Source organism: Anomaloglossus baeobatrachus, chromosome 5, assembly GCF_048569485.1.
Source record: "Anomaloglossus baeobatrachus isolate aAnoBae1 chromosome 5, aAnoBae1.hap1, whole genome shotgun sequence".
Taxonomy (NCBI): domain Eukaryota; kingdom Metazoa; phylum Chordata; class Amphibia; order Anura; family Aromobatidae; genus Anomaloglossus; species Anomaloglossus baeobatrachus.
The window spans coordinates 453,665,378-453,679,386 of NC_134357.1; the positions used below are offsets into that span (position 1 = coordinate 453,665,378).

The 14,009-nt window shown below is 45.8% G+C and overlaps 1 protein-coding gene across 1 annotated transcript in view; it reads right to left on the bottom strand.

The window, feature by feature from the left end:
* Positions 1–14,009, bottom strand: part of LOC142312792 (protein spire homolog 1-like) — a 65,294-nt gene that overhangs the window by 6,297 nt on the left and 44,988 nt on the right. The window contains 2 exon segments of the mRNA XM_075351781.1: positions 4,138–4,280; positions 7,946–7,973. Of these exon segments, the coding sequence (XP_075207896.1) occupies positions 4,138–4,280; positions 7,946–7,973 (171 nt within the window).

A 14,009-nucleotide genomic window follows, 5' to 3' on the forward strand; every position in this document is an offset into this window, starting at 1 on the left:
GGGAGCATTCTTTGATGACAACAATGTTTGAAGGAGAAAATTATTATTTCAAGTAAAAAAAAAAAAAAATTATGATTTTTCATCAAAAAGACAAATTTGTCTAGGTGACCCCAAATGTTTGAACTGTAGTGTATATGTCTTACATTTACTATATTACTTAGTTGACCATTTTTATGTGTACTATGAAGTGAAATAAAAAATTTCAGGACTTTTAGAGTGTGTGCATATAATGTAGTGCCAATGTGTTACTCACAGCCACTGTCTCCGGGATCCAGCACCTGTCTTCTCCCTGACGTCACCACTTTTCAAGCTGGCCAAAACATGCTGTTCTGTAAGTGACCGGGATAATTTTTTTCTAATGAAACCCTATGGAGTGTCAGAACAAGTCTCCATAGGCTCCTTTTAAAGTCATGCATAGAACTGTCAAGGGTGACATTCCTGTGGTGTCCGGCAATAGAAGGTCACAGCGTTTAGCTGTGCAAAAAAATGCTCCATGACTTTCTATTATTCCTGCTGTCAGTATTTAGTGTACTAGGCATCTCATCTGCTGGGTTTTATCCTTTTTCCCTTTAGGACCAGTGGAGCTCCTATTCCCATTAGCTGCTAATCTGTATTTCCCCCCTTGCCTTTAAATACTCACTTTACTACCACTTAACTTTGTTCATAGCCATAATATATTCAGCAAAAATATACCATCAATTATGAATATATAAAGTTACTAGCTGTACTACCCGGCTTCGCCCGGGTTAATAACTGCTGTTAAAATAGAATGTATTAACAAAAATGTATTCTGCACACAAAAACCACAAAACAAATAGATATAAATGTAATTATAATGTGTCTCCCCCTCTGTATATATCTCTGTCTCTCTGTCTCTGTCTCTCTCTGTCTGTCTGTCTCTTTCCCTGTCTGTCTCTTTACCCATCTGTCTCTTTCCCTCTTTCCCTGTCTGTTTCTGTCTTTGTGTCTGTCTCTACCTGTCTGTGTCTCTCTCTTAACCTGTCTCTCTCTTTCCCTGTCTGTCTCTTTCCCTGTCAGTCTGTCTGTCTCTTTGTGTCTGTTTCTTACACTCTGTGTGTTTGCCCCTTTCCCTGGCTGCATTGTGACACGCCAACATTCCATATAAGGGCGTGGCTGCGCATTCTTCTGAAGTTCTGGCTGCACTGTGGCTCCCAGCTCCATTTGCTTTAATGGAGGCAGGTTTTTTGGTCAATAACTAAAGCGCGGGGTTAAAATTTCCCCTCAAAACATAGCCTATGATGTTCGCGGGGTCCAGAAGTGTGAGTGTGCAATATTTTGTGGCTGTAGCTGCGACGGTGCAGATGCCAATCTCGGACACACACACACACACACACACACACACACATTAGATTACACACAACACGAATTAGATCAGACAAAAGATTGTTAAAAGCAATACAAAGAACACAGGGCAGTGTGAATCATACAGGGTACATTATATTCTGTTCATACAGGTTAGTAAATAAATGTGAACTCTAACAAACATATATGTAACTAATGTGTGAAAAGTCTATCTATAGATCAAAAATAATGCACTATAGTGCATGTGCACTACAATTAGGATGATATGAGAAAAATACAAAATAATAAACTTTTTTAGTCAGGCCACAAACAATGTTTTGATATTAATATTAGTCCCGACGAAGCTGCTGCGAAACGCGCATTGAGGTGCAGGGCGGTGTGTCTTCTCAGGGTTAAAACAAACTGGTGCTTTTTTTTCTCAAATGGGAACAACTGGTTGAGCTTGACTGGATGCTCCTGGCTTTTTCAATACATGGTCCAATCCTCTCTTTGCACAATACCCAGTGGTAATCGGTGTGAGCTTTCAGACCATATGGCATGAACATGGGGGCTTATTCAATATTGGTAAAGTTATTTCACATGTCCATAGGACAATATAACTGACATGTTAAGGTTTGAATACCAAATGTTATATGGGTCTGTGCTCTATTTTATTACTATGCAATATCAGTGGTTTACTAACATTTAGTCTTGATTGCTTACATGCAATACTGTTTGAATTTGTACCATTACCATTTTCTATATATTAATCAGGGCATTTTGTTTGCGGCCTGACTAAAAAAGTGGGATTCTCAAGTTACCAATTGTTTGTATTTTTCTATCACATCATCCCAATTGTAGTGCATATGCACTATAGTGCACTATTTATCTATAATTGGACTTTTCCCACATTAGTAACACTATATGATTGTTACAGAGTTCACATCTATTTACTAACCTGTATGAACGGAATATAATATGCCCTGGATTATTCACACTGCCCTGTGTTTGTATTGCTTTTAACCATCTTTTGTCTGTGTGATCTAATTAGTGTTATGTGTAATAAAAACGTTATACAGTGTATCCACCGCCATTAACTTGAGAACGGCGGCAGCTATAGGCATAGAAGTGGTGTCTAGGTATTGTAAAGTAGCCATGCACTACACAATGAAACCACCTATAGCGCCACCTGGTGGAAAACAACAGAGTTAGCATTTTTATTTCGAAAACGGAACGAGAGAAAAAAAAAAAGTGAATTACAAAGTTGTAGGACATCATTAATTCAATATGAATTGACACCTTGCATACAAAAATGCTATGCTATGAAACCCATGACCCCCCCCAAAACATTAAATGCTGGTCACGCATATGGCGCTCATTTAACTTTGATGCTCAAAGTGGCCACTGTCAGCTGCAATGCACATCTGGACTCTGGACAGCATACTGTAGGTGACACATTTGCACAAGCATCTGTGATACGTCGTCGTAGGTCCTGCAATGTTGATGGAGGGGTCGCATACACCTGCTGTTTGATGTGACCTCACAGAAAGAAGTCCAATGGGGTCAGGTCAGGTGAGCGTGGGGGCCACTCCACGCAGCCACCATACCCAATAACTTGTAGGAAGGTCACCGTGAGGTATCGCTTCACATCCGCAGCCTTGTGTGAGTTTTACACGTTCTAATCACAGCATTTCTGTATGCAAGGTGTCGGTTCGGATTGAATTGATGATGCCCTACAACTTTGTAATTCCCTTTTTTCTCTCTCTCGTTCTGTTTTCGAAATAAAAATGCAAATTCCTTTGTTTTCTGCCAGGTGGCACTATAGGTGGTTTAATGGCGTAGCGCATGGCTACTTTACTATACCTAGACAACACTTCTATGCCTATACCTGCTGCCGTTCAAGTTAATAGCGGAGCACAGGATATGGGTGGACACTGTATTTTCATAATTGATGGTCTATTTTGACTTAATATATTATGGCTATAAACAAAGTCAAGTGATCGTAATTTGGGTATGGTTTTGGTGACTTTGGTCCAAAAAAAAAAAAAAAAAAATTAGTATGGGAGGCTACGGAGGTATTCTTGCTTTCGTAATATACTGTGTTTCTTAAATACCAACTTTCCCTGGACTTGTGCTATTCAGTTCCTTCACAAGCTCTGTATGCAAGCAGGCAGCTTGCACTCATTAGTAGGATAGTTGCTACTCTTTGTAAAACTTCTTACAGAATCATCAAGAGATAAGCTTTCCCTTGTGTGTCCTTTAGTACTTAGTGCAGTTGGCTAAGAACTCATCCCATCCGCTCCCTAGGGCCCAGATCAAAGTGAGGTATCTGGCTCGGCACCCTATCTAGAGACCAGCAGTGACCCCTGACCAAGCGATAAGCTTGGTCAGGGGGGGGTCACCATTTCCCCCTTCTAGACACAGGGTTTCTTTGCCATTTGCTTGGTACTTCCCCGTACCTAGCGTGATCAGAACAAGCTAGCTAGTCAGAATTTCTGTGACATCACAGAGCAGGCTGGCACTGGATTCCGGAGACCGAGGCGTAGAAGAAGAGTATATTAACCCACTCACTACATTACCTGTACACACATTTAATGAATAAAGTTACCACGATTGCTTCTGACTCAGACTTTTATTGGGAGCTTGTGACACTTACAGCCAGTCAGAAGTTAGTCACAAGATGGCGCTGCAGGACCGGAGCGGTGTTTGCAGAAGAAAAAGAAAAAAAAATAAATAAAAAAGGTGAAGCCGTTGGAAGGAGAGCATAACCAGAAGCAGGGGGACTAACATTTAAAGCACCACTCCAGTATTGAAAAAAAAAAAATCTGGACTCACCTGGAATAACCCCAGAACATTGCCTCCTTATAAAACATGTTGTTTTTCTGTCCTTGACTTAAAGGATCATTGTCCCGAGTCAAAACTAGAGCTTTGAAAAAGCTGACTGGCAAATACATGCATTGCTTGAAAGGCATCAACATCTGCAAAGAAGAGCACAATATCACCAAACTAATTCCTTGCAAAAGTTATCAACCCACAGAAAAGCAGAGCCTTATCAGGGTTGAACAGATTTTGACTTGTCTGTTCCAGCAGAATATTATAATTTATAAATTGGCCAATATTAGGGATGGACTATACCAATAAGTACCTTTGTACAAAACTGACCAGAGGTTAAAATGACAAATGGGGGAAGGAGTTTATTAGCTCAACATGCCCTGAAAGAGGATATGAAGCTCAAATTGGGTTATACACGTTGCATGAAATGCCATTTTTTTTTCTCCCCCAGGAGAAGTTTAAAAATATATATATTTTTTTTTTTTTTTTTAAAAAAAAAAAAAGAAAAAAAAAAAAAAAAAAGCATATGACTTGGCTGGCCGATGCCTTTCAGCCATCTTCCCCATCTCCCTCAAACAGCAATACTCGGCTGAACGTTCCTGTGTTCTGAATAAGACCCACTGCCAAACAAGTTTATGGTCCCCCATATGCTATGCCACTTCTCCTTAAAGGAGTTGTCCCACAAACAAGGTACATTTTTAATCAATAGCTCTTGGAATAAGTTAAATGATTGGTTGTGTTATAATAAAAAAAAGAAGTTCCTGTGCCAAACCTTATAAATGTGCCTCAGCCACGTACAGTATGATGGAAGTGTCTGACCGTACAGAGATATGGTCGGATCATACCACATCTCCGGGGAGGAAGCAAGTAAAAAGTACAGACATAGCACTGATCATAACTGCTGGATTTTGTAAGGAAAACATTTTCCTGCCTGTAACATTTGTTTTACCCCAGAGAAATAATCAGCTATGAAGCTGTGCTGTAATGTCTGTATACTCCTTTTGCTTCCTCCCCTCTCCAGAGGCTGTGGTAGACAACCATGCTTCTACATGATTGGACACATTACATTGGGGCAGATTTATAAGATTTTTTTTAAACCTTCAATTTGGGAACTTCTATTTTACTCCAACATTTATGCATTGAAATGTAGTTTGTGGGATATTCCCTTTAAATAAGGCCATCCTTAGTGAGAAATGAATGGGTATGTAAGGAGGTGGGCTAGTCATGTTTCCCCTGTAGAAGTCTTGCTAATGTTCTGTAATGTGAATTATGTCATGGTTAATGTGAAGTATAATGTGTACGATGTTAATGTGATGGTGATGGGTATCATTTGCTGTAGCATTTATATGTAATAAGGTATGATGCATAGTCATCAAAATAAAATAAGATTTAATGTAGGTTCGTGTTATTAGAACGTGTATGTAGGCAAATGGTGGGGGGTGGAGGAGTAAGTGCACACAACCACCACCAGGGCACCATGCATCCTGGACACAGCGTGTTATGTCCTACAGGGCCACAAGTGCTCTCCACAGGAGGAGACCACAGCTGCCCGTGCCCATGATCAGGGATAGGCTGCTACGATCTGTTCTCTCTGCAGAGAACACCCACGGCTCAGCAGCACTAAACTGTTATGCTGTGGCTTGGGAAGCCACGCAGCATGTCAGTTTACACTGCAGGGGGGGGGACACAGTGGGCAGGACATTTCTAGAACTCCCATCCAGTGTGCTTGTACTGTACATCGCAGCGTTAGAGTCAGCAGTCACCCCTATACCAGTCTGAAGGATACCTGGTTCTCTCTGTTCTATCTCAGTATCGCCCGGGTTATCTCACAAAGCCAGCTGAACGTGAGTAAACAAGTTGAAAGACATTTCTGGACTGCGACTGAGTTATTCTGCGACTTGTAGTTCTATGCACATACACCCGAGCCCCTGGGACCAGCCTCACTCTCGGGAGGCCGTAACACCAGACTGCAGACAACATCAGCCCCAGACGCTCGTTAAACTGCAGTGGCGGTCACTACCCTGATCGCAAACCGAGAGTGGCGTCACGACTCCTATGAAAGTGAACCTGACATACCTATTGCCAGCGGTAATCAAGTGGAGCGCCTGTGGCATCCCGGAAGGTGGAGTGAAGTCCCTGAGGTGACCGCTACAGGTGGGTGACACAGATGTCCTAAAGAGCGAGAGACTGTCACAAGATAGTAAGTCGCTCACTGCTGTGGCGGCCGCCCTAGGGACGCACACTCCACCTCCAGGGACGCCGAAGAGACCACTCTTTGGGATCTTCTATGCCAACAGGTGTGTCAGGTTATTTACATCTGAGTCGTGACGCCACTCTCGGTTTGCGGTCAGGGTTATAGGTGACCGCCACCGCAGTTTAATGAGTGTCTGGGGCTGATGGAATCTGCAGTCGGGGGGTGTGGCCTCCCAAGAGTAAGGCTGACCCCAGGGGCTCGGGTGTATGTGTGTAGAACAACAGGTCGCAGAAGAACTTAGTCTCAGTCCAAAGTGTCTTGCAACTGGTTTTTACTCTCTTTCAAATGCTTCAAGTGGCACCCGGGTGAGGCTGAGTTACAGCAAGAGAGAACCAGGTTTCCTTCAGGCTGGCATAAGGGTGACCGCTAACTCGCCTTCCTAGCACTTCTTGTTTCGGACAACCCCTGACTTAAAGTACCGTGGGATTCATCCAGGGAAGTCGAAACTGCCTTTTCTCCCCTTTCTGGCCCGTTTGCTGGCAGCGTGGACCAAGGAAGATGGCTCCAGGCTTGATCCTCCTTATGGGCCCCCTCATTGCTGCTGATGCTCGGACTCTGTTTTAGTTGGTGTGGGACTTTTGGTCCACCCTATCAGCAGGTTTAGCAGACCACTAAATTGATGTCTGGCTCTAGGGACCTGTTCCCCATGTGTGCCTAGCCACCAGAAGTCTCCGTACACGACCAGCTGACTTCCTCAGCGTCTTTCTGTCCAACTTCTGGTGACCGTTCTCCCCCGCCAATGGCCACTACACGTGCAGGGTCTGACTAGCGTGTCCGCTCTCCTGCGTCTCAGCTTCAGACTAGCTACCTCCAGCTCCTCTGATTGCCACTTCAACCTAGCTTCCAGCCTTTCTACTGCACCCCTTGATAGGATCTGAAGGCCATGCCCCCCTCCTGGGTCTGCCCAGGGGTCCCCTCAAAGGTGTGGGAGACCTGGTCACTGTCTGTGGGTACACACCCCATTCCAGCCTTCAGGATTACCTGTTTGCACTCACCCAGCATGGGTGCAGTACTCAGTGGCGCCTGACTAGGTCAGGGGCAGCACGATAGTATGACCGAGGAAACTGAGAAAGAAGTAGGTGACATTAAGTGATTTAGTAGAGCTGGGTCAGCGCATGGACCAAAGAAACAGGTGACCGAGGTCTTGGTGCAAGACAAGGAACGGAGGACGAGGACAGATTTAGTAATAGTCTGGGTAGTGTTTGGCAGAAAAGGACCTATGGAGGTTGGAACAACTGAAGTTATGTTCTGTGACAAATGAAACTTACAAGATTTGTGCCTCCTATCCAATGTAATTTGTGAATTTGTGGTCTCCCTCAATGAACTGTGTACCATCTGGTCCTAGCTGGCCAAAACCAATCGGCAACATGCAGTCTGAAAAAAACATTACCTCCGTAGTGCAACACCAGACACCAAGCTAGGACCGCCATACTCCTGTAGCGTGCTAGAGTGCATCAGACAACTACCAACCCGTGCCACCCTACAGGTCCCCAAAAAGCACTTATTTGGTGGATAAAGTAAAAGTTTATAAAAATAAATTTGATACACCCATCTTACCTCAACAAGACAGTTAGGGCAAATAGGCCTGAAAATGAGAGATAGAAAACACAACAGTAAATTAAAGTCAATGTTGAGAAATTAAAAAAAAAAAAAAAACACAACCACACCTCACAACCTATATGGCATGGAGATATTTTCTTGTAATCTCACACCTGCCCATTGCCATAACAGTTCGCTTTTTAATGGGGAATAAGTACAGGGGAGCTGAAAGTTTATATTGTGACGCCACTTGCAGGTTGCGGGTATGGTGATGGAACCGCCACTGCACAGTCTGTTTCCACTGGACTGATTGTGGTTGCAGTCTGGATGATAGGCCCCCGCAAGTAGGGTCAGGCCCCAGGGAGTGGATGGTAGGATCCAGCATAGAAAGAAGGGAGACCACACGATGGGGGATGCAGTGCAACGTCTGTTTTTACTCACGGTGGTGTCGAGTTGAAGCACTGAGGACGGCTGGTTCAGAACCCCGGTCCCTTGTGTTTCAGTGCCAGTGTGGTGACCTGGTAGTCTTTCCCCGGCACCTGTCACTGGTTGGTGGGACCCCGTAGCTTGAAGAGTTTGTGGATCTATAGCGCCCCTGAGAGCCTCCGGGCACTACAGGGAACTGCATCCTCTTGGGGATGCAGGACATACCCCCTGGGACCTGGAGTATCAGTGCCTTTTCCACCAAAACACAATCTAAATCCTAGTTCTCCTCTCCACACTGGGCATAGAGTGTTAACCCCGTAAGGGGATGGTCGCCATGGGAACGAGTCTCTGGGCATAGCGATCTTGGTGGGAGGGGGTCAGTCAGTCTAGAAGAGAGGATCACACAGGAGAGGTGTGCGGATGTGCCCGAGCTGGGTCCGCGTAACAGTGACCCCGGGGGCACAGGAGAGAAATCGGCGGGACTGATACAGAGATACCGCTGGGACCAGAGCATGCACGGGGCACAGGGTCCTAGGTCAAATGACAAGTTTCAAACAGTTTGATAAATACCTGCACGGTAAGGATACCTTCACCGAACCAAATAATCCTGAGGTATCAGCAGTAAACTAGGATCGGTGTTTGGACACTTACCTCCCCGCAGGGTCCGCACTGCCGAATGTACCCCAAAAGGGATAGTTGGGGCCCCCAAACGCTTCAAGCTATAGGGACTCAATCTACTGAGAGTGCCAGGGAGAGCAACCTGAGTCACTACATTAGCACTGATACTCCTGGGACCGAAGCCAGCATACTGAGGGTCCATGTGAGTAGAGACTGTTAAAGTTAACCTGGTGTGGTCTCCATTATACACCATACATATCCCAGGCACAGCCCTATCTGTGGAGGGCCTACCACCATAGCTGCCACTATTACCATCCCTGGGAGTACCCACGTTGAGCAGCGGCGGTTCTCCACTATTAACTGCAACCCGCAGGTGGCGTCACAAACATTAACTATTATTCCCTGTAAATACCCCCTTTTATTAAGTGTCCCCAGGGCACGGGACCGGGCAACAGCCACTTGAAGTGATATTCCCTTTGGCAAATGCCCAGGACAGAGTACCCCCTTCCCTGGGTGACACAGGTCCCTTACTGTCTGTCCAATAGGATAAAGAGTTGCACACAAGTCACAATGTATATTGGAATGATGAAAAGCAAACCTGCTATGGGAATACTAGACTGAAAAATACAATGAACTATCTGAAAAAGTGAAAAAAACATGAAAAATGAAATATGCATAACTGCTATGAATAATAGGAATAAGATGTTTTGCCATTGTATTGATCAATGCAAAAGAACCCCAAAAACCAACGCCAAGGTAATCTCTATTTTTGGGGTCCCTAGCTTATATGTAACCTCACCTGCAGTTAAAAAACTTGGTCTGTATGGGAAGCAAAGGACCAAGCTATGGTAGAAGATATGTGAAGTGAAACAAATTGCTGTGGGTGGGGCAGGGTTCTCAGACAAAAAGTGCATGCTAACTAAAGAATGTATGTCTGGAACACCACTGGTGTGAACATGGTGCAAGACTCAAAAGACATCTATACAATAAAATGAAGATAAGAAACAGGGTAGGACACACGTAACCCCCTTATACATCGTGAGACAACATATGGTTAACCCTCAATAAACATATGGTAAACTTAAGAGAACAAAGAGGCAATAGATAAACCACTATCATAAGTTTGAAAAAATTAATTCAAACAGGGTCAGCTCAAATGCAATATTATAATCTTTATTTAGTACAAAAGATATGTAGATTTAAAATACACAGAGCATGATCCAAAAATTACAAATTTTTAGGTAAAGACAGGTGAATAGATAAAAGATCCAGAGCAAAAGGTAGTTAGGTCTGTACCATCACCATGGGGGATAAAAGGTAAAGCCAGCCCCAGCATGTGATAAAAGTTCAAATCCTAGTGGAATTACACATGCCCGATAATAAAAGGAGCATAGCTACTTAGCCATGGTGAAGCTTAAAATCAGACCAACAACCACCGCACCCCAACACGTTTCGTGGTCTTCCTCAGGGGACTGCAACATGGTGTGTGGCAAGAGGGGTCTATGTAACTGTGCCCCCAAAAAGAGTGGCAGGCCGATCGCTCATTCAGGCCGCATGTAGGGGCGGAAACTCGTCCAGAGCGTCCATCACCGGGCCGTTCCCGGAAGTGATGCGGGCTGCACAGTGTCTTCACACTGCGCCCGTCTCCTCCCGTTGAGGAAGCAGTCATTCAGAACGCTCAGGAGGAGACCGCTCAACGCATGCGTGCCGCGGTCATCTTTAAACATCTTTAAAGACCCCTCTTGCCACACACCATGTCGCATTCCCCTGAGGAAGACCACGAAACGCGTTGGGGTGCGGTGGTTGTTGGTCTGATTAAGCTTCACCATGGGTAAGTAGCTAGGCTCCTTTTATTATCGGACATGTGTAATTCCACTAGGATTTGAACTTTTATCACATGCCGGGGCTGGCTTTACATTTATCCCCCATGGTGATGGTACAGACCTAACTACCTTTTGCTCTGGATCTTTTATCTATTCACCTGTCTTTACCTAAAAATTTGTAATTTTTGGATCATGCTCTATGTGTATTTTAAATCTACATATCTTTTGTACTAAATAAAGATTATAATATTGCATTTGAGCTGACCTTGTTTGAATTATTTTTTTCAAACTTACGATAGTGGTTTATCTATTCCCTCTCTGTTCTCTTAAGTTTACAATAAAATGAAGAGTTGCACACAAATCACAATGTATATGGGAATGATGAAAAGCAAAACTGTTATGGGAATACTAGGTTACACATAGGCTAGGGACCCCAAAAAATAGAGATTACCTTGGCATTATGTTTGGGGCTCTCTTGCATTAATCAATACAATGGCTAAACATCTCTTATATTCCTATTATTCATAGCAGTTATGCATATTTCATTTGTCACTTTCACTTTTTCAGATAGTTCATTGTATTTTTCAGTCTAGTATTCCAATAGCAGTTTTGCTTTTCATCATTCCCATATACATTGTGACTTGTGTGCAAGTTTATCCTATTGTATAGTTATGTTTGAGTCTTGCACCATGTTCACACCATTGGTGTTCCAGACATACATTCTTTAGTTCCTTACTGTCTGTCGGCAGTCTCTCGTCCGTACGGCGGGCAGTGCGAACCCTGTAGGGTCGGTGTCCTGTTCCGGTCCCTGGCTTAATCTTTACTGCTGGTGCCCCCGGAATCTTAGGTCAGTGAGATCCGTGAAGGTCCCCTCACTGTGCAGTTATTCGTCAGGTTGCCTGAAGCCTTCGCCTGACCTAGGGCCCTATGTCCAGTCTGTGCACTGGTTCTAGGGATACCTGGCTGTACCCTCCCTGGCAACCACTCTCCTACTACACCTAGGTCACTGCTAAATGACCCCGTCTGGAGACACGACCCTCCCCTCCAACTGTCACTACTGGACTCCCTTCTGTTTGAGTGTATGTCCCCTCCTTCTGGGTTGCCGTCTAGTGGACTGGACTGGCTCCACCTCTGGGTGGCCATCCATTGGGTCCCGGACTAGTCAGTCATCCCTAATGGGGAGAGGGAAACTGGGGATGTTATGTGTTTTGGTGGTACCGGCACTGGTCTTTCAGGTCCCTGGGGGTAGGCCCTGCATCTTTGTCAGGATGCAGTACTTGGTAGTGCCCTGAGGGGTTCAGGGGCGCTACAGTTCCTCTTCAGTGTTATTCCCTTCTCCAGTGATTGGCTTCATGTTGCTGCTGCACAGGTGCCAGATCACTGGAACGTCTGCTCAGAGTTCTCCAGCACGCAGGAAAGGAGCACTCAGGTGAATTGACTAGCTTACTGTGCACATTTTCTGCGTGCTAAATAACACTAAAAAGAAGTTCCAGTGATTCACCAGCGCAGAAGCTACATGAAGCCAATGCCCAGAGAAGGGCAGAACACTGAAGAGGAACAATGGTACTGGCAATGGGCAGGTGTGAGATTACTACACGAAAACCCGACAACACCGTAGAAGGTGACCGATAGGATATCAGCATTAAGGCAGAGTTATACAGTATATTCTGGGCAGCACATAGCCTGGAAAAACTAGTTCCCATAAAACAATTTACGCACAACAAGGCTTCTGAGACACAGGTATGACTATTCAGCATTTTATAACCTGTGTGTACCGCCCCGCGCTTGGCCGCAGTCGAGCCGCTCGGATCCGGGCTTGTTTGGTGGGTGGCTCGAGCGCCTCCGGACCCGGGGGTCACGTCGCTCTGCAAGGGGTTGCTGGCGATCTCGAAGGGGGTGGTTAGGTAGGTGTATGGCTGGAGCCGTGTTTTGAGTTTGTGACGCCATCCACGGAACATGGTGAAGGTGTAGACACCACCGCTGCAATTACGGGGCACCCAGGGGAGATAGTCGTGCAGCAAGATGTTAACCCCTCCGTGGGCAGGGATGGTGGCCCCGGGACCCGTTTGAGAAGTATGTAGTGGCTGTGCGGTGCGCGGCCGGATAGCACAGTTGTACTCCGATTATTGATACACGCAAGTCTCTGGTAAACCAAATTGATGGTGGTCGGTGCCCGCAGCCAGCTGCGTCTTCTCCCCCACCCGGGTTGGTGGTCCTGGTCTTTCTCCTGCACCTCTTTATGTTTGTGTTGACTGCCTATGCCTCAGCAACGGGAGTCCGCTCCCCGGCTATATGTGTGTCGGAGAAGTCAGTTTGCCCGCAGGCGCTGGCCCGTGGGATCTCTCTGCCTGTGCAGTGGCTTTCTATCCCCCTCGGTGGGCTGTTGCCTTCTTTCGGGTCTTGGGACGGGAAAGGACCTAAGGTCCAGACCTCAATCAGTGAATTGGACGTGGTCCAGTGGCTTCTGGGTCTGGGTACTCCCCTGGTGCTCCGGTTTCCAGTCGGTTCCCCGGTTCGGTACCGGCGGGCCACTACCCTGTTCCGGTCCCTCACGGTTCCACCTGGCCATCTTGCCGGCTCCTGCAGGCCAGGCCACCGCCTGCCTCCTAGCCAAGGTGTGCGGGCTACGACCCCCACAACTGTCAGACCTGTCACTAATCTGACTACTGGACACTGTGCTCCCCACCGGGGAACTGCCCACAACAGTCTGACTGTTGTTTTCCTGCCTCAGGCCCTCTGGACTCCTTGGTGGGCGTGGCCAACCGCCTGGCTCTGCCCCCTGGTGTCCCCATTGAGCCCTGAGGTAGGCGACTAGGTTTTGTGTGGTTGTCTGCTGTTACCTTATTAGGGGGAGGGGTGTTCTGAAAGGGCCAACCTGTGACTACCTGGCTAGTCCAGGGCGTCACATAGGCACATTTTAATCTAATATATAAAGGGGAGTTAGTATGTATGCTAAAGGAATCCGCACCGTCGCATTTACAATCACAAAATTTTGCAAAGCCACCTCACTTAAATCAGGGAAGGTCATACTGCTCTGCGGGGAAAAATAAACCCGCGCTTTAGTTATTCTCCAAAAAACCTGCTAATATTACAAGTCAAGGTAGCTGGGAACGAATCTGTTATTATAGACTCCTATTTTGGACACACAGAAAGATACCTTATGTGTCAGTTACAATGATTTTGGTGGTGACGTTTAGCCAATGCTGTTGTAGAGG